This window comes from Chiloscyllium plagiosum, chromosome 24 (genome assembly GCF_004010195.1).
Source record: "Chiloscyllium plagiosum isolate BGI_BamShark_2017 chromosome 24, ASM401019v2, whole genome shotgun sequence".
In the NCBI taxonomy this organism is placed as follows: Eukaryota; Metazoa; Chordata; class Chondrichthyes; order Orectolobiformes; family Hemiscylliidae; genus Chiloscyllium; species Chiloscyllium plagiosum.
In genome coordinates, this window is record NC_057733.1 from 2,196,073 (window position 1) to 2,217,421 (window position 21,349).

Below are 21,349 nucleotides of genomic sequence, written 5' to 3' on the forward strand. Positions count from 1 at the left end.
GGTGACCCTGACAGGACTGACACTCCAGATGGTTTAGCCCTCGTGTTCTTAGGTATTCACAGCCTCTCCACCATGGCAAGATGGTGGTCATCGGAGAGGAACACAGAGGTACAATATTGGTTGGGGAGACGTCTGTCATTGTCATATAGGTACAGTAGTGTTGTAGACTGTTATAGGGTCTGTCACTTTATAACACTGCGATACAGTCCTTGTTTGTCATTATATAACAGTTGAATACCGTACTCATGGGGACATGTCTGTCAATGGATAATATTGGAACCCATTAATGGTGAGTAGGTCACAGTATAACACTGTGGTACAGAACTGGTGTGAACATATCTTTCACCATTTAACACTTGGGTACTACTCCTGGGGACTTATAGAGACCCTTCGGGCCATCGAGTCTATATGACCGAAAATACACTACTACCTGCACTAATCCCACTTTCTCGCAACAGGCCATAGACTTGAACATTAAGACAGTTCAAGTGCTCATCCAAGTACTTTTTAAACAATGGGTTTACCTGCCTCAACTATCCTCGCAGGCAGTGCATTCCAGACCCCTCACCACTCTGGATGAAAATGTTTTTCCTCAAGTCCTGTCCAACTCTCCTGCCTTTCACTTTAAAAGTGTGCCTCCTTGTCCTTGGCCCTTCCGACTGTTGAAAGATTCTGACCTGAAACTTCAACTCCCCTTCTCTGATGCTGCCTGACCTGCTGAGCATTTTCCACCTCCACTCTTTATCCACATTGACTCTCCACTATCTCCAACTTTGTAGTGTCCTGCCATTTATTGGATACTCCCTTGTGTTTTCACGTCTTCCAAAGTGCATCATCTCACATTTATCAGGGTTACATTCCATCTTCCCTCGATCTGCGAATCTGACCAATTTGTCTATATCTTCTTGTAACCCAAGACCCACCCAATCACTCAGCCAAGTTTTGTGCCATCCACAAACTTACTTATCATCCTTCCCACATTCTCAACTATATTGTTTATGACTATGAAACAATAAGGGACCCAGTACTGATCCCTGTGGCACGCCACTGTACACCAGGCTCCAGTCACACAAACACCTTTTTTTAGATTAGATTAGATTACATTACATTACAGTGTGGAAACAGGCCCTTCGGCCCAACAAGTCCACACCGACCCGCCGAAGCACAACCCACCCATACCCCTACATTTACCCCTTACCTAACACTACGGGCAATTTAGCATGGCCAATTCACCTGACCTGCACATCTTTGGACTGTGGGAGGAAACCCACGCAGACACGGGGAGAATGTGCAAACTCCACACAGTCAGTCGCCTGAGTCGGGAATTGAACCCGGGTCTCCGGCGCTGTGAGGCAGCAGTGCTAACCACTGTGCCACCGTGCCGCCCACCTTTCTACCACAACCCTCTGTCTCCTGTTGCTAAGCCAGTTTTGGATCCGACTTTCCAAATTAACTTTCCATGAGCTTTAACTTTCTTTATCAGTTACCCATGTGGGATTTTGTCCAAGACTTTGCTGAAATCCATAGAAACTACCTTAACTGCCTTCGTGTCATCACTTGGTCACCTCATTGAAAAACTCCAGTAAATTTGTTAGTCCCAAACTCCCTCTGACAAAACCATGCTGAATATCCCTGATCAAGTCTTGCTTCTCTAAATGGAAATTTTTTTTTTCCTTCGCTACCTTTTCCCAATAGTTTTCCTACCATTTAGGTAGATTCGCTGGTCTATAATTCCCAGCTGTATCTCCACTACCTTTTTTATAAAGTGGAACTACACGAGCTGTCCTCCAATCTTTTGGCACCTCCCCTGTGGTTAGAGAAAATGTAAAAATTTGACTGAGGCCCCTGTTTTTCCTCCCTTCTCTCCAACAGCAGCCTGGGATAAAACTGTTCTGGACCTGGGTCTATGTCCACTCCAAAACCTCCACTATCTCCTTGCTTCTTATATCAATCTGCTCAAGAATTCCACAGTCCTTCTTCTTTGTACTTGCATTCTCCCCCTAAGTAAAGATAGATGGGAAGTACTTGTTTAACACACTAACAGTGGTTCTTCATCTTCATGTACAGATTGCCCCCTTTCTCCCTGATAGGCCCCAGTCTGCCACTGTATATTTTTAGGGTACAGTATACTGTTGGGGACAGGTCTAGCATGGTATAGTAGTGGGTAGTAGGACAGTAGCAGCAGGGACAGGTGTTATTTTTCAACTCTGTTCTCTCTGTCAGGCACAAAAGGAGGTCTCGTTTCTGCTGGATATGGCGATGATGATATCAGCAGAATGGAAGAGGCAGGTGAGCTGGAGGAACAGGATGAGAGTAGCAGTCCACTGGTGAGTGACAAGTGACAAAAACTTGCCAAAAATGTCTCCTTTTATGCTCCGCCGATCTCAGGATCAGTGCTGAGTGCCATGAAATTGTTGCTGTATGCCCTTGTTCAATGCAGCCAGTTGAGAGCAGGTGTGCTGAGTTCATCTGAGACTAGCTGAGAAAGCCTCTGGTGTTATGGCCCACAGAACTGGATAAAAAGGAATTCTCTGGAGATAGGGAGACTAGGAATGGAAGTACTTATTAAGTAATTTAAGTTGACTGTTTATATGCAAGGTGGAGTACAATGTAAGAAAGAAATTATAATTGTCATGCTGGCTCAAAGATAGAAGACAGAGGGTGGTGGTGGAGGGTTGTTTTTCAGACTGGAGGCCTGTGACCAGTGGAGTGCCACAAGGATCAGTGCTGGGTCCTCTACTTTTTGTCATTTACATAAATGATTTGGATGTGAGCATAAGAGGTATAGTTAGTAAGTTTGCAGATGACACCAAAATTGGAGGTGTAGTGGACAGTGAAGAGGGTTACCTCAGATTACAACAGGATCTTGACCCAGATGGGCCAGTGGGCTGAGAAGTGGCAGATGGAGTTTAATTCAAATAAATGCGAGGTGCTGCATTTTGGGAAAGGAAATCTTAGCAGGATTTATATACTTAATGGTAAGGTCCTAGGGAGTGTTGCTGAACAAAGAGACCTTGGAGTGCAGTTGTGAAACTTGAAAGGGTTCAGAAAAGATTTACAAGGATGTTGCCAGGGTTGGAGGATTTGAGCTATAGGGTGAGGCTGAACAAGCTGGGGCTGTTTTCCCTGGAGCGTCGGAGGCTGAGGGGTGACCTTATAGAGATTTACAAAATTATGAAGGGCATGGATAGGATAAATAGACAAAGAATTTTCCCTGGGGTTGGGGAGTCCAGAAATAGAGGGCATAGGTTTAGGGTGAGAGGGGAAAGATATAAAAGAGACCTAAGGGGCAACTTTTTCACGCAGAGGGTGGTACATGTATGGAATGAGCTGCCAGAGAAAACGGTGGAGGCTGGTACAATTGCAATATTTAAGAGGCATCTGGATGGGTATATGAATACGAAGGGTTTGGAGGGATATGGGCCGGGTGCTGGCAGGTGGGACTAGATTGGGTTGGGGTGTCTGGTCGGCATGAACAAGTTGGACTGAAGGGTTTGTTTCCATGCTGTACATCTCTGTGACTCTATGACTAACTGACATTAATCTCGTTTCTCAGATTTACTGGCTCTCTTTTATATCGAAGCATACACCTTTAGATTAACTAGTATAAAGTTCGTTTGAGTCACCCATCACCACTTCTTGTGCTGAGCAACATTTCTCAATTCTTTGATGTACAAATTGTCACAACCTACTGGAGTAATGTGCTGAGAATCCAGGTTCACTATTCCCAGAGTCACGCCAAATGTGAAGATTCAATGAAAGTACCAGGAATCCCAATTTACCTCTCTCTGACTGTGACCCGGGATAAAAGCAAACCACACCAGGCTTCTCCAATAACTATAAAAAGAGAAGCTATTTATTGAAAATGCTTAACATTGACAAGGACAGTAAAAGAATAGGATTTCTAATTTATATAACTTAAGCTTTCCCCCATTTTAAAAAATGGATTTGTATTCACACAAAGAAAAACAGACAAATGCAAATATCTTGGGTGAAGAAGTAAAAACAAATTTGAGGAACAAGCTCTGTATCACCAGTCCAAAATCACAAAACTAGCTCACTTAGTTCCATAATTTTTATCCTTTCTTTGAAAATGCCTGGATGATATCTATACAACAATAATCAGTCTTCAGTTCACTGGTTACTTGTTTTGACCCGAGACAGAAATGAAAGGAAAGGAGGAGGGGTGGCAGTATTGAGACCACAAGACCATAAGCAATAGGCCCCTAGAGGCTGCTCCACCATTCATTACAATCATGGCTAATCCAACATTTGTCATGTCCACTTTCCTGCTTTTCACTGAAAATTTTGATTCCCACGCTGATCAAGAATCAATTTCTCTCTGTATTGGTTAAGGAACGTGTTGCAATTCTGGCAAAAGTGGATATCTCAGAGGTTTCAATGATAGAATCACTTTGGCTCGAGCTGGGCAATAAATAGGATACAATTATATTGATAAGAGGAATCTATAGACCACCAACTACTGGGAAGAATGTAGGGGAACAAATTTGCAGAGAAATTATAGAGATGCCGACATTATAGAATAGCTTATAACAGGGGACTTCAATCATTCAAATTTAGACTGGGATCCTAATAGTGTAAGGGGCAGTGAGAGGCAAGTGTTCCTAGATTTCATTCAAGTGTTTCTGACAACAATATGTGTGTAATCCATCCAGAAAGGAGGCACTGTTGGAGCTGGTTCTTGGAAATGAGATGGGCCAAGGGGATCAGAAGTCAGTGGGGGAACATCGAGGAGACGGTGATCGTTTTATTGTAAGGTTAGGATAACGGTGGGGATTGACATTAGTCAATGCAGATTAAGAAAAATCACTTGTGGGGAGCTGACATCAATGTGGCAAGATTGGAGCTGGGCAGAATATACTGGAACAAGAGGGTAATGAGAAAAACAATAACTGAACTTTCATTCGTGGCATGTTCCCTCAATGGGAAAGGTAGGCAAAGCAAATCCAGACCTCCCAGACTGCCCAAAGAGACAGAAGTTAAACTAAAGACAAAGGAAATGTGCTACTGACTGGTGTCAGATCGATAATACAATGAAGAACTAAAAGGAATACAGGAGGTTCAGATGTGAGGTGAAAAAATAAAAAAAAGTACGAGAAAAGACTGGCAAGCAACATAAAGTTTTCAATAGGTATACAAATAGTGCAAGAATAGCAGAAGGACAGAGAGGACTGATTTGAGATTAGAAAGGGTTTACATATCAAGTTGGGGGTCATGGCTGAGATATTAGATGAATATTTTGCATCTATGTTTACCAAAGAGGGCAATGCTGCCCAGGCTCTGGTGACAGAGAAGAGTCACTGGAGACAGTGACTCTGTCACTGAGAAGAGTTCACAATTGAGCAGAAAAAGTGTTATGTAGACGTTGTGCTTAACGTTGACAAGATGCCAGGACTGGATGAGATGCATCAAAGGATATTGAAGGGAGTGAGAGCGGAAATTGCAGGACATTTCAGTCTTGCCTTGACCAGGGGAGGTGGTGAAAGACTTGAGAATTGCAAACATTATGGCTTTATTCAAGAAGGGCGAGAAGGATAAGCCCAACAATTCCAGTTAGTTTTAACTTCAGTGGTGGGAAGCTTCTAGAAAGAATTATTTGGGACTAAATTGGTAGATGCATGGGGGAAAAAAAATGGATTAAGAACGTGGATATATCGCTTGACTAATTTGCTGGAGCTTTCTCGAAGAGACAACAGAAAGGGTCAATGGAAAGTGTAACGCTTTTCTATGTGGTGTGCGTCGTCTTCCAGAAGGCGTTTGTTATAGACTTGTGAAGAGTATTATAGGTCACGGAATAAAAGCAGCAGTAGCATTGTATGTTCAAAATTGGCTGACTGATGAGAAACAGAGAGTAATGATCACTGAATATTTTTCAGGCTGGAGTAAGGATTGTCATGGAGTTCCCCAGAGTTTGGTATTGGGTTCCTTGTTTTCCTTGATACATCTTAATGATCTAGATCTTAGTGTTCAGGTGGCAATTTCAAAGTTTGCAGATGGCACAAAACCTGGAAGAATTGTAAACTTTGAGAGACAGTGTCGGAGGACATAGAGCAAGAACATTGAAAGACAACATAAAATGGGGGTACAAAAGCAGACTGATCCTGGCATATATGTTCATAGATCGTTGAGGGTAGCAGGAAAAGTGGAGAGAGCAGTTCATCAAGCATACAATGTTCTCAGTTTTATTGATAGTGGCATCGAGTACAAGAGCATGAACTTATACAAAACACTTGTTAGACCTCACCTGGAATACTTTGCACAATTCTGGAGGTCACACTATAAGAAGGATGCAAATGCATTAGAGAGTGCACAGAAGTGATTTATAACAATGATTCAAGTGAGGAGGAACTTCAGTCACGAGAATAGATTGAAGAAGTTGGGTCTGTTCTCCGTGGAGAGAAGGAGCCTAAAAAGAGATCTGATAGAGACTTTCAAAATCATGAGTGAGATGGATAAGTGTATTGGGTGAAACTGTTCTAGTTCCTAAAAGGAGTAAGAGCAAGAGGGCATAATTTTATAGTAATTTCCAACAGGAGCAAATGTGATGTGAGCAAAAAACGTTTTCACTCAGTGAGTAGTTAGGGTGTGGAATGCATTGTTTGGTGGTGTGGTTGAGGCAGGTTCAATTGAGGCATTCAAGAAGGGAGTAGATGGTTATTTAGACAGAAATAATGTGCAAGGATGTAGGTAAAAGCAGGAGGTTGGTAAGGTGCGCATTTGAAGAACCACGATGAGCCAAGTGATCTCCTTCTGGACCTTAAAACTTCTGTGATTCTTTCTTTTCCCATTGCGTTTTAAAACTCTTTTTTCAGCAACTCTGAATGTAGATTTCCTTGCTCTTTGGACAGAAAGTTGGAGAAGACAATCTTTTAGAAGAGCAGAACAGAAAGGGAGTTGTTGATGATGCAAGTCTTGCGTTTCTGTTGTTTTCTCTTTGAATTAGTGTTATATTTTAGCCTGAACAATCAGAATGTTGTTCCTACGCTAATGTGTACTAACCCCACAATAACTAGTGGCAATTGGAAAGCCATCACGTATACCTTTTGGGCAGAACACACACACAGTCTTTTACAATAGACAAAGGGGAATCAAATGTCAAAGAGCCAGGGGGTGATGGGGACAGTACAAATCTGCCAGAGATATTCTGTTCTGCTCTGAAGAATGTTTTAATGACTAAAGCCTCTGCAGTGCTGAGCCAAATGATCTCAGACATCTTAGATCCAATCTCCAGTCAATTGACTTTATATGCTGCAACTGCTCCATTACATTAGTATCTGTCCTGGGATAGAAACACAGAGAAAAACATAACTTTGGTTCATCTCCCAATCTCTCCCTAGTGAGCTATTTTGAAGATGAACATTTTTTTTTAAGATTCCCTACAGTGTGGAAACAGTCCCTTTGGGCCAACCAGTCCACACTGACCCTCCGAAGAGTAACCCACCCAGACCCATTCCCCTCTGACTAATGCACCTAACACTATGGGCAATTTAACATGGCTAATTCACCTGACCTGCACATCTGTGGGAGGAAACCGAAGCATCCGGAGTAAATCTACACAGACACGAGGAGAATGTGCAAACTCCACACAGACAGTCACCCGAGGCTGGAATCGAACCTAGGACGCTGGTGCTGTGAGGCAGCAGTGCTAACCACTGAGCCACCATGTCTTCACCATGAGTGAGGACAGGGTCGGGTTTGTCTGTGCTGCCTCTGATTGTTACATAACCTTCCATCTTGACTTGTATGGAAAATGACCAGTTGACTAAGGTACCGGATTATAACATAGAAGCTGTTCCTAACATCAGAAGCATCAGACTTTTCTCTCCGTTGTACTGAATGTGGCTTGTACAACCAGAGTGACTGTATTTCTACTGTGGTTACTGAATCTACCAGTGCCAGAGATCCATGTAGGTTGTACCTAAAGTGTGTTTGGTGGGACTTGGTCTGAAATAGGATTTTGTCTCGTCTGTATATCAAGCAAGAGCTTGTTGCTCTTCATTGCATTGATAGCTGCCTTGCAGCCTCAAGTGATCCCTTTAACCTTGTCAATTCTTGTCTTTATAGGAAGGTGAAGATTCAGAAAAAGAGTTGCAGGAGGCAGATGGTATAAAGGTACTATTGTAATTTTACATATCAACAACATAGCAATTGGGTTGAGTGACTGAGGGCTCACAAACTGACTTGAATGTGGAGAGTTCCATGGAGACCCTTCAACACTAATAAAGCCTTGAGAGTGATATCAATCTTTCAATTTTTAGTTGTTGAATCTTAACCATATTGATTAATCCATTGAGTCCATAGCAATTCTCTGTTCAGCAATCCATTGAGTCTCAATTCCCACATTATCCCTGCAGTCCTATATATATATATATATATATATATATACTTCATGGCAATCCAAATACAAAGTCTTTGTGACGTAATTCATCTCCACTTCCACCATTACAGGTATCGGTTTTGAGTATATTAACACTCACTGCACAAAAAGGTTTTTTCCCAATTTCCCTTTCTCCTTGGTTTGTTTCAGTGTAGGCTGGCTACTTTGCATTAATATTTACTGCATGATTTGTATTTGCGTAAGTTGCTTTTGTTCAGTATCGAGTGACAATTGACTACCTCATTCCTCCACTGTTTTTGATGAGTTTATGCACTGACCAAACTCTTGCTCTGTTCATTGAATTATATAAATAACTTGTCCAGATTTTTGATGGAATTATTTCAGTCTTCAATGTCTGGGCTTACAAATGACTTTAAAACATTCTTCCAAATTGCTTTCAGCCAGTAAAAATCTATTTTCAAACTCTTACTTTCTTTGTAAAGTGGTCAGTGGTATTAGCCAGTAAGTACTAAATTTCACCAGTTTTCACAATCAGGAAAGTTTTCGGTGAAGTCAGCTGGACCGAAGGTCTGTTTCCGTGCTGTATGACTCTGTAAGTGCATAAGGGAAAACGCTAACTCGTTGCGGAAATGTCAGCCACCTGGGGGCATAGATTTAAAATATATGCAAAAAGCAGAAAAAGTAACGTTGGACTGAGAATTGGAGAAATATTTCAAAGAGAAAAACATTTGCCAGGCTATTTGGACAGGGCATTTCAGTGACAGTAATTGGTTGCTCTACCAAACAGTCAGCACAGGCTTAAAGGAATGAGTGTTTTTTTCCTATATCCTATAACATGTTGTTTTGAATTCTGTCTGATTCCATTCTTCCTTCTTGTTTCCTCCATGTTTTCATAGTCGCTTACGTGGTCTGTGTTTTATACTATCTAGCTGTGTGCCGCTCACACTCTTAAATCTTCAGATCTAAATGATTGCTTATGCTCTGAGGAATTTTCAGCATCACCTCCTGCCGCTGACCACTAGTCCACAGTTGGTCTCACTGTCTGTTCACACCTTTTCATGTCTTGGCAGCAGGCACCACGTAACATCAAATCTAGTGTGTATTTCATTCAATAAAAGCTGTGTCCACAATGGAAGTACTATAATCTTAAATGGGGAACTTGCTGTAAGTGCAGGTGGGAGACTCTGGGGTTCAAAACAATCAGTAAAAGTGGTCATTTAGCTCAGTTAACTGGACAGTTGGTTTGCTATTCAGTGATGCCGACAGTGTGGGTTCCTTTCCCATCCCAGCTGAGGTTATCATTAAGGACTGTCTGTCTCAACCTCTCCCTTTGCCAGAGGCATGGTGACCCTCAGGTTGAATCACCACTTGTCATCTCTCTCTAATGAGAGCAGCTTTATGGTCCAGTATGACTACAGCAACCTACTATTGAGAGGTAGCGGTGAGAAGATCAATAAATTTTCAGTATTATTACTTTTCTCTTTAATTGAGGGAGTTACTAAATGAAAATGTTATCAAGTGACACTTGAAAAAGAATAACCTGCTTACTGACACTCAGGTTGAGTTCCATCATAGCAAAAAAGCTGACATTTTTGCATCCATCTTCAGCCAAAGCTGCCAAGTGGATAGCTTCCTCCTGAACAACGTTTTCTCTAAGTCTTTTTTCTTTGTTGCGGACCATGGCAGTCTGTGAGTGGCAACAACCTCCAGAGCCCAAAGTCAATGCTGTGACCCATATCGGAATGTTGCAGCCATGCAATTTAGAAAGAATGTTGCTCCTGATATCCTAGAACCACAGATGCCAGTCTTTAGCCAATTCAATTGATGGCAAGTGATGTCAAGAAATATCTGAAGGCACAGGATACTGCAAAGGCTACAGACCCTGACAACACTGCGGCAAAAGTACTGAAGACTTGTGCTTCAGAACTTGCCACTCCCCTCACCAAGCTCTTCCGGTACACTCTCAACCCTGACATCAACACAACAATATCAAACATTGCCCTGATATGTGCTGTCCACAAAAAACAGGAGAAGTCCAAACCCAGCCAATTACTACCCTGTCAGTCTGCTCTTGATTGTCAGCAAAGGGATGGAAGGGGTCGTTGATCAAACAGCATTTGCTCAACAATTACCTGCTCATTAATGTCCAGTTTAGGTTGTGCTAGTACCATCAGGCTCCTGACCTCATTACAGCCTTGGTCCAAACTTGGAGAAAAGACCTGAACCTCAGAGGTGAGGTGAGAGTGGCTATCCTTGACATCGAGTCAGTGTGTACAGTCCTAGCAAAACTGGATTCAATAGGAACCAAAAAGAAAAATATCCACTTGGTGAAGTCATACCTAGCTCAACAGAAAATGGTTATGGTTGTTTGAATTCAATTGTCTCAAATCCAGAATATCATGGCAGAGGTTCCTCAGGGCAATGAGTGAGGCACAAGTGTCTTTCACCTCTTCATCAATGACCTTCCTATTACTACAAGGTCAGAAGTGAACATGTTTGCAGATTATTCAGCACCACTTGCAGCTCCTCAGGTGTAGAAGCAGTCCGTGTTCAAAGATTTGGTCAACATCCAAGCTTGGGCTGATAAGTAGCAAGTAACATTAATTGCTTTACCATCACTGAATCCCAGATGGACAACATCCTGGGGGTTACCAATCACCAGAAACCAAGCTAGAACGTCAAAAAGAACAGGTCAGAGGTTAGGAATCCTGTAGAGAGTAACTCACCCCCTGACTCCACCATTTACAAGGCTCAAGTCAGTAGTGTGATGAATGCTCTCCGCTTGCTTGGATGAGTGTAACCCCAACATCACTCGAGAAGCTTGACACCATGCAGGACAAAGCATCCCACTTGTTGGGCACTGCATCCATTACCTTTGATATCTACTCCCCTCACCACTGCCACGTAGTAGCAGCAATGTGTACCATCTACAAGGCACAATGAAGTAACTCACCAAGGCTTCTTTGACCCCACCTTCCAAATCCACAATCTCTACCCATTAAAAGAAAACGGTCAGTACTTCCAGATGAAGACTGACACCTGCAGGTTCTACTCCAAATTATATACCATCTTGTTCAGACTTAATTCTGAACGGTGTGCCAATGTTAGACTCGTGACTTTTTGACAAGCTGACTTAAATCTGTAAATCACAATTAAATGATCAAGATGTTCAATTTTCCTGATTGGCTGCTATTTAGGATAAAAGCAATTCACACCTTGTTTCAGCAACGGGAAGGTAAATATTTATTGCAGCAACATGTATTCTTAACCAACAGCAGAAACAACAATTACTAACTACATTCCTCTCAAGTCACACTCAAATCACACCAATAAAATAGACGGTTTGCCACAAATACTGTGGTTGGTAAAACGTAGACAGGGTAAAAACATAGAGAGAAAAAGGAGGTGCCACAATTTGGAGAGTATTTTTTCCCAGTTTAGCGATGATGACACAATGTAATCTGCAGAGCAATTGCCATTCTAAGGTTCAGTAGTTGATCAGATGGACCAGAATCTTTTCTTGTATTAGATTTCTTTATTTTAAATTTGTTTTTGCCTTTTTTCTTTCAAATAAAGAGAAGGGATAGAGATTTTTTATTTGCCAGATCTGAATGTTTCTGACTGTACCACTCCCACAAGTTTATCGCAAACTTTAGCTTTGCCAGTCTAAAGGTTGTCATCAGACAATTTTTCCTAAACTCCAAGACTTCTGGTGCCACTCTGTTTCAACAATATCATCATTTCACTGTTCTAAAAGCAACCAACCTTGTGCAGTTCGAAATGTGCACCACCTGATTTTGTTTAATTTGCAAAGTTCTCTTTGTATTTTAATTATATAGCAGTGTCTGATTTCCATTCCAGTTTGCAGTCCAAGAAGTTACTTCACTATCTCTGTGTCCAAAGTCTGTGGGTGTTGCTTTAGCCGAAACACTCCAGTGGTTCAAAAAGGTGTCTTAGGGATTCCCTCAAGGAAATTAGGGATGGGCAATAAATAACCAGCGATAAACACATCCCATGAACAATTTTAAAAAAATACCTCATTAAAGTCTTCATCTAAGCATGGACAAAAGAGTTGAGGTGAGAGTGATTTATTCAATGGTTGTAGTTGCTGAAGGTCAGTTGTTTCAGCCCAAGGACATTCTGCAGAGGTTCTTCAGTTGTGACCTCAGCCCAACTATCTTAGGCTGCTTCATCCGCAACCTTCTATCCATCATGATGTAAGAAGTGAGAATGTGCCATCATCATAGGGCAATGTTCAGTACCATTTGCAATTCCTCAGATGCTGAAGCAGTCCATGATCTTATGCAGCAAAATTTGCTTGGACTGATAAATGGCATGTGGTGTTCATGCCACATAAGTATCAGGCAATAATCATCTCTAACAAGACAGAATCTAACTCCTTATCCCTTGATGTTTAATGGAATTACCATAACTGAATCCCCATCGTTAGCATTAAGTCAAAACTGAAGTAAACAAGGATCTGGGATCTGGGGTGTGCTGGCTGGATGGACACAGAACTAGCTTGGTCATAGAATACAGAGGGTAGCGGTGGAAGGGTGCTTTTCAGAACGAGACCAGTAACCAGTGGTCTTCTGCAAGTATCAGTGATGGGATCTTTGTTGTTTGTAATATATATAAATGACCTGAATGAAATGTAGATGGTTTGATTAGTAAATTTGCAGATGACACCAAAATTGGATGGCACGGTGGCTCAGTGGATAGCATTGCTTCCTCACAGTGCCAGGGACCTGGGTTCGATTCCAGCCTCTGCGTGGAGTTTGCACATTCTCCCTGTGTCTGCATGGGTTTCCTCCCATAATCCAAAAATGTGCAGGTTAGGCAAATTGCCCATGCTAAATTGTCAATAGTGTAAGTTATTAGTCAGGGATAAATATAGGGTAGAGGGATGGGTCTGGGTGAGTTAGTCTTCAGAGGTCAATGTGAACTTGTTGGGCCGAAGGGCCTGTTTCCACACTGTAGGGATTCTAATTCTAGTTCTAAACCAGCCATTAAAAATTATTAATAAAGGACATCATGAAATGTCCTTGGCCAGCAAGGTTAAGGAGAATCCCAAGGCATTTTATGTATATGTATTAGGAACAAGAGGATAACTAGGGAAAGAGTAGGCTTTCTCAAGGATAAAGGACGGAGGTTATGTGTGCAGCCAAAAAGTGTGGCGCTGGAAAAGCACATCAGGTCAGGCAGCATCTGAGGAGCAGGTGAGTTGATGTTTTGGGCAGCCAAAGGAATTGGGTGAGCTTTTTAATGATCACTTTATGTCGCTATTCACCAAAGTTGGGGACCTGAGGTATTTTGAGGTTAGGGAAAAGTGATTGAATGCTCTATGGTAGGTCAACTTAAGAAGGAGGAAGTGTTGGGTGTCTTTGAAATGTATTAAGATAGACACGTCCCCAGGGCCAGATCTATCCCAGGATACTGTGGGAGGCATGGAAAGAGATAGCCGGGGTCTTAGCAGATACCTTTGCATCCTCCAGCAATAGTTACCTAATTTCTTGGACACTTGCAAGTATTTTAGGACCAAAATCTGGCGTCATATTGACCCTGAGATAAGCTTCAGGTCCCATATCTTCACCTCTGCAAGAATATAATATTTAGTAAATCATCTGGCTTCCCTCCTTCCCCCACCTCTCCAATCACGTCAGCTCATCTGCTGCTGAAGATCTCACTCATGTTAATCTTGCATTGGCCCTTGGCTATTGCAGTGCAACACTTGCAAGCCTGTCAGTTTCCACCCTCCATAAACTACACTTTTTCTTGAATTTGTTCTCTGAATATGAACTGTCTGTGTCCTAATTTGCACCTTATCCTGTTTACCATTAGATATTTGCTTGCTGACCTGCACTGGCTCCCAGTTGAACAATGCTTTGACTTTAAAATTCTCAAGCTTGCTTTCAAGTCCGTCGTGGCTTCACCCTTCTATATGTCTCAACTCTTCCAGCCCTGCAACACTCTTCTGAAGTATCTTTGTTCCTCTTAACTCCAATCTCTTGAACTCCCAATTTTCATTGCACCATCATTTATGGGTGTGTCTTATATTGACTGGGCTCAAATCTAGAAATCCCTCTCTTCCTCTGGGGAAATCCCTAAAACCTCCCTTTATGTCCTAACATCTTGTTACGTGAGTCAGTGTCAAATTTTGTTTGTTAATGCTCCTGTGAAGTACCTTTGAATGAATTTTGTTCTAAATATTTTCTAATTTTCACTGAACACTTTCATTTATTAGTTATAAAAATATTGATGAATTTGAAAGAGCTTTTGACCACGTGAAATAATTCAATCCAGAAGGCATGTGATAAACCCCCCAAGAATGTATTGATCTAGAGTTGACATCCCCCCTGCAGTTGTAAGGTGGTCATGTCAGTCAGCAGTTTTGATGCAGTTTTTAAAAAATAATTGGAGTTAGTACTATCTCCATCACAAATGCAAAAATGTATTAGAATTTTTTCCCCCCAAATGCTGTGATAACAATTCTGGGAATATTAATTGTTAGCATTTCCAATGGCCCGGCTTGAGTGCTATACCTGGAATTGAACTTTGTTTCAAGTTACAGCATGCAGTGTCCTGTTGATTACAAAAGATGGCACTGTTGGCTGTTAGTTAATGGAAACTATTTTGCTAATATGTAATCCTCCTGGAATTGTTGCTGCCATCAGATTTGACCATTCCAGATTTCTTTGACAGCTCTCTGATCACAGTTAGCAGCGATATCACTGTTACCAGAATTCATTCCTTTCTCCCATTTGAAATTTCAACTCTGACGTTATACCCTGATATCCTTATTTTATGCTGTCTTGTTGGCCTCGTAAGATATTTGCTATGCCTCAAGTTAGTGGGTAGACAATTGATTTTTAAGATTGATAATCACTGGTACTAAGGCAATAATTGAGTTATTTTGTAAGACAATAATGCTGTGAAGTTTGACAGTCCTCTGAACTCCTCACAAATTTCTGAGGGCAGGAAAATTTAACAATATTTTGCTCACTCCACAGTTACATGCAAGCTGCAAACAGCCATTTTAAAACTCTGTACAAATGCAAGGGCAGGTCAGAGGGCAGAAAGTCTGAGGAGAGTAACTCGCCTCCCTAAAGCTTTTCTGCCACCTACAGGAATGTGATGAACTCACTGCATCTCTCAACCAACTGTAGCCTGGCTCTGGTTAATTGGGTTGAAGAGTCTAGTGGGCTTGATTGACTGTGCCACATTGAGAAGCAGCTGAAAATGTGTTGCTGGAAAAGCGCAGCAGGTCAGGCAGCATCCAAGGAACAGGAGAATCGACGTTTTGGGCATAAGCCCTTCTTCAGCCCTTCTTATGCCCGAAACGTCGATTCTCCTGTTCCCTGGATGCTGCCTGACCTGCTGCGCTTTTCCAGCAACACATTTTCAGCTCTGATCTCCAGCATCTGCAGACCTCACATTCTCCCCACATTGAGAAGCAGTCTGTTTAGGGTATTGTAATATTTATAAAATAGAGTTTGATCTGGATGCACATTTGCACAGGCAGTTTTTTTAAAATGATTTGTTTACACTAATTAGATGGTTACCTGAAAAATGGTCTTGATTATTCTACGTGCATCTCTCTAAGGAATGTGCCCCAACAAAATAGCACAAAAACATTCAAAACTCATCAATTAATTTTTTTTTTCCTGGAGAGTACACCTTGCAGCCTGTATTACTAGCAGGATCACTAATAAGTACAACTTCTTCATTTATTTCAATCAAAACGCATATGATATCAGTACTGCTGAGTTTCTCCAGTAATTTCTCTTTTTGTTTCAGATTTCCACAGGTTTTTGTTTTACTTAATTATTCATTTGTAATGAGTTGAGCTAGGGCATCACAAATGAATCATAGATTTGTATAGCACAGAAGGCCAATCCTTCAGCCCAACTCATCTACATTGACCAGGTTTTCTGAACTGAACTAGTCCTATTTGCCCGCATTTGGCCTATATCCCTCTATATCTTTCTTATCCATGTAACTGTCCAAATATCTGTGAAATATTGTAATTATACTCACTCCTACCACTTTCTCTGGCTGCTCGTTCCATCACACGTGCCACCCTCTGTGTGAAAAAAGTGCCCCTCAGATCCCTTTTAAATCTTTGCCTTCTTTAAACCTATGGCCTCTAGTTTTGGGCTCCCTAACTTTGGGGGAAAGACCATGGCTATTCATCTTATCCATACCCCACTTGATTTTATAAACCTCTATAATCATCCCTCAGCCTGTTATGCTTCAGGGAAACAGATCCCACCTTATCCAGTCTCCCCTTATAACTCACTCCAATCTCAACAACATTCTTGAAAATCATTTTTGCACCCTTTCCAGTTTAATAAAATCCTTCTTATAGCAGGGCAACAAAAATTGTACATAGTACTCCAAAAATGTCTTGTACTGCCAATGTCTTGTGAAGCTGTAACATGATGTCCCAACTCCTGTACTTAATACTCTGACCACTGAAGGCATGTGAGCCAAATGCCTTCTTCACCACCCTGTCTAACTATGACAAAACTTTCAAGGAACTATGTACCTGTACCTCTCCAGGGCCCTACCACTAATCGTGTAAGTGCTGCCCTGATTTGTCTCAACAAAATACAATACCTTACATTTATCTAAATTAAACTCCCATCTACCATTCTTTAGCCTACTGGCCTTGTTGATCAAGATCTTGTTGTACTCTTAGATAACCTTCTTCACTGTCACTTTACCACCAATTTTAGTGTCATCTACAAACTTATTGACCGTACTTCTGATATTCTCATCCAAATCATTTTTACAAATGACAAACAAGTGTACCCAGCGCCAATCCTTGTAGTACACTGAACAATGACCCTATACCACCGCCATGTGTCTGCTATTGTCAAGACAATTTTGTATCCAATTGGCTAGCTCTCCCTGGATACATGATTGAATTTTACTAACCAGTCTACTGTGCAGAGCCTTTTCGAAAGCCTTGCTAAAATCTATGTAGACAATGACTATCGCTCAAGCTTCATCTAATCTCTTGGTTACTTCAAAAAGCTTCATCAAGTTTGTGAGCTACGATTTCCCATGCACAAAGACATTCTGACGATCTCAAATTAATCCTTGCCTTTCCAAATACATGTAGATTCTGTCTCCCTGAATCCCTTTCAAAATGTACCCACCACTGACGTCAGGCTCATCAGTCTGTAGTTTCCTGGCCATTGCTTGCAGCCTTTCTTATATAATGGCACAACATTAGCCACCCTCCAGTCTTCTGGCACCTCACTTGTGGCTGTTGATGATGCAAGTATCTCTGCTAGGGGCCCTGCGATTCCTTTCCTAGCTTCTGACAATATCCTGGAATTCCCGTGATCAAGTCCCAGGTATTTATCTACCTTTGTGTGTTTTAAGAGCTCCAACACCACCTCTTCTGTAATATGGACTCTTTTCAAGACATCATTATTTATTTCTCCAAGTTCCCTTGCTTCCATTTCTTCCTCCACTGTAAATACTGAAGCAAGATATTAATTTGGAATTTCACCCATCACCCTGTGGATCCCTACATAGATGGCCTTGTTGATCTTTAAGGGGGCTTATTCTCTCCCGAGTTACTCTTTTGCCTTTAATATACTTATGGAATCTCTTTGGATTCTCCATATCCTTATCTGTCAAAACCGTCTCATGTTCTCTTTTTGTCCTCCTGATGTCCATCTTAATTGTACCCTTGCAAGTCCAATACTCCTTAAGGGAGTTATTTGATCCCAGCAGTCTATACCTGACAGATACCTCCTTATTCTTAACCACACCCTCAATATCTCTAGTATCCAGTGTTTCCTATTCCTGCCAGCCTTACTCTTCACACTAGCAGAAACATGCTCGCCCTGAATTCTCGTAATCTTGCTTTTGACAGCCTCCCACTTGCCAGACATCCATTTACCTGCGAACAGTTTCCCCCATGAACCTTTTAACGTTCCTGTCTACACTTAGAACTTTAATCTGTGGACTAGCCAATCCTTTTCCAAGCTTCTCCATTATTGTAAAAAGCTCATGCTTTGTGTCTGAAATGAAAATGCAAAGAAGCTATAACTCAATAGGATCATTCTATGTTCACCCTGCACGAGTAAATAGTGTGAATTAAATTTACCTGTTGTGTACCAGTTGTCTTTTACCCATCTACTTATCATTATTGACCAACTTTCTACTTTAGCAACTAGCCCCAGAGATGAATTCCAATGCTTCACAAACTCTCACTACGTAAAGATGCTGAGATTGGAAGATGTGGCAACATGAGTGTCTACTGAACTGGGAGTGGAGCATATAGAACAATCTGGTTGATGGTTCAACATAGAATGTAGGATGTTGATGAAGATCAGAGTTTTTCAGGATTGTGGGAAAGTCAATGAAGAAAATAGTAACTGAGTGAAGAGTGAATCATGCATGTCGCAACAATTCAGAAAGAATTAAAATCGAGGACATCGCAATTTGATCAGTCAAGTCCTTACCCACCAGCTAACTGTACACTTTATATCAGGACTTTTATACAAAGATAATCAGAGGTGGGGCACAGTACTGGTGACGATAGGTCTGTAATTGCATAATACTGGTGTATAGTACTGATAGAAACTGTACTGTCACTGTATAACACTGGTACAGTACTGGTGAGATTAGGTCTATCATTGTGTGAAACTGGAGTATGGTGCTAATAAGGACACGTCTGTCACTGTATAATGCTGGGGAACAATATTGGAGGGCACTGGTTTGCCATTGTATAACACTGTATAACATTGTATAATACGGATAGAAGAGAAAATGAGGTCTGCAGATGCTGGAGATCAGAGATGGAAATGTGTTGCTGGAGAAGCGCAGCAGGTCAGGCAGCATCTAGGGAACAGGAGAATCGACGTTTCGGGCATTAGCCCTTCTTCAGGATACGGATAGGACAGGCCTGTCACTGCTCAACACTGAAGTATAGTACTGTGGTGGGACTAGTCTGTCAATATATAACATAGAGAAGTGGTGGAGACATATCTGTCAGTGCATAACTCTGGGATGCAGTTTTGTGAAGACAGATTCACTGAACTTGGCTCCCAACATTTAGAGTCATAGAGATGTACAGCATGGAAACAGACCCTTCGGTCCAACCTATCCATGCCGACCAGATATCCCAACCCAATCTACTCCCATCTGGCCCATATCCCTCCAAACCTTTCCTATTCATATACCCATCCAAATGCCTCTTAAATGTTGCAATTGTACCAGCCTCCACCACATCCACTCGCAGCTCATTCCATACACATACCACCCTCTGCGTGAAAAAGTTGGCCCTGATGCCTCTTTTGTATCTTTCCCCTCTCACCCTAAACCTCTAGTTCTGGACTCCCCGATCCCAGGGAAAAGACTTTGTCTATTTATCCTATCCATGCCCCTCATAATTTTGTAAACCTCTATAAGGTCACCCCTCAGCCTCTGACGCTCCAGGGAAAACAGCCCCAACCTGTTTAGCCTCTCCCTACAGCTCAGATCCTCCAACACTGACAACATCCTTGTAAATCTTTTCTGAACCCTTTCACATTTCACAACATCTTTCCGATAGGAAGGAGACCAGAATTGCACGGGTAGTGGTGGAAAGGTGTTTATTTTGGCTGGGGGTCTGTGACTAGTGCTGTTCCATAGGGATCTATACTGGGACCTCTGCTGGTGACTTATATAAATGACTTGGATGAGAACATAGATGAGTCAAAAAGTGTGGTTCTGGAAAAGCATAGCAGGTCAGGTGGCATTCAAGGAGCAGGAGAATTGACATTTCGGGCAAAAGCTCTTCATCAGGAAACATATGTGGGTTCGTAAGTTTGCAGGCGACACAAAGATCAGGGGAGTAGTGAATTGTGTAGAAGGTTGTCAAAGGTTACGATGTGATATAGATCAGTTGCAGGTGGTGGTAGATGGTAAATATTCAGCCTGGAGCCCAGTTACAAGTGGAGTTCTGCAGGGATCAGTTCTGGGTCCTCTGCTGTTTGTAATTTTTATTAATGACTTGGAAGAGGGTGTCGAAGTGTGGGTCAGTAAATTTGCAGACGATACGAAGATTAGTGTTGTGGATAGTGAGGAGGGCTGTTGTTGGCTGCAAAGGGACTTAGATATGATGCAGAGCTGGGCTGAGGAGTGTCAGATGGAGTTCAACCCTGCCAAGTGTGAGGTTGTCCATTTTGGAAGGACAAATAAGAATGCGGAATACAGGGTTAACGGTAGGGTTCTTAGTAAGGTGGAGGAGCAGAGGGATCTTGGGGTCTATGTTCATAGCTCTTTGAAAGTTGCCACTCAGGTGGATAGAGCTTGTAAGAAGGCCTATGGTGTATTAGCGTTCATTAGCAGAGGGATTGAATTCAAGAGTCGTGAAGTGATGTTGCAGCTGTACAGGATCTTGGTTAGGCCACATTTGGAGTACTGTGTGCAGTTCTGGTCGCCTCATTTTAGGAAAGATGGAAGCTTTGGAGAGGGTGCAGAGGAGATTTACCAGGATGTTGCCTGGAATGGAGAATAGGTTGAGAGTGCTATGCTTTTTCTCATTGGAACGGCGAAGGATGAGGGGTAACTTGATAGAGGTTTATAAGATGATCAGGGGAATAGATAGAGTAGACAGTCAGAAACGTTTTCCCCGGGTACAACAGAGTGTTATAAGGGGACATAAATTTAAGGTGAAGGGTGGAAGGTATGGGGGGATGTCAGGGGTAGGTTCCTTACCCAGAGAGTAGTGGGGGCATGGAATGCGCTGCCTGTGGGAGTGGCAGAGTCCGAATCATTGGTGACCTTTAAGCGGCAATTGGATAGGTACATGGATAGGTGCTTGAGCTCGGACAAATGTTCGGCACAACATCGTGGGCCGAAGGGCCTGTTCTATGCTGTATTGTTCTAAGTTCTATGTTCTCTTTGCTGTCCACTACACCTCCAATTTTGGTGTCATCTGCAAACTTACTAACTATACCTCTTATGCTCGCATCCAAATCATTT

At 42.0% G+C, this 21,349-nt stretch overlaps 1 protein-coding gene across 1 annotated transcript in view; it reads left to right on the forward strand.

Annotated features, from left to right (window-relative positions):
• Nucleotides 1-21,349, forward strand: part of LOC122561956 (SAP30 binding protein) — an 86,214-nt gene that overhangs the window by 2,088 nt on the left and 62,777 nt on the right. The window contains exons 2-3 of the mRNA XM_043714290.1: nucleotides 2,224-2,327; nucleotides 8,086-8,141. Coding sequence (XP_043570225.1) covers nucleotides 2,224-2,327; nucleotides 8,086-8,141 — 160 coding nt within the window. The remainder of the gene's footprint in view (nucleotides 1-2,223; nucleotides 2,328-8,085; nucleotides 8,142-21,349) is intronic.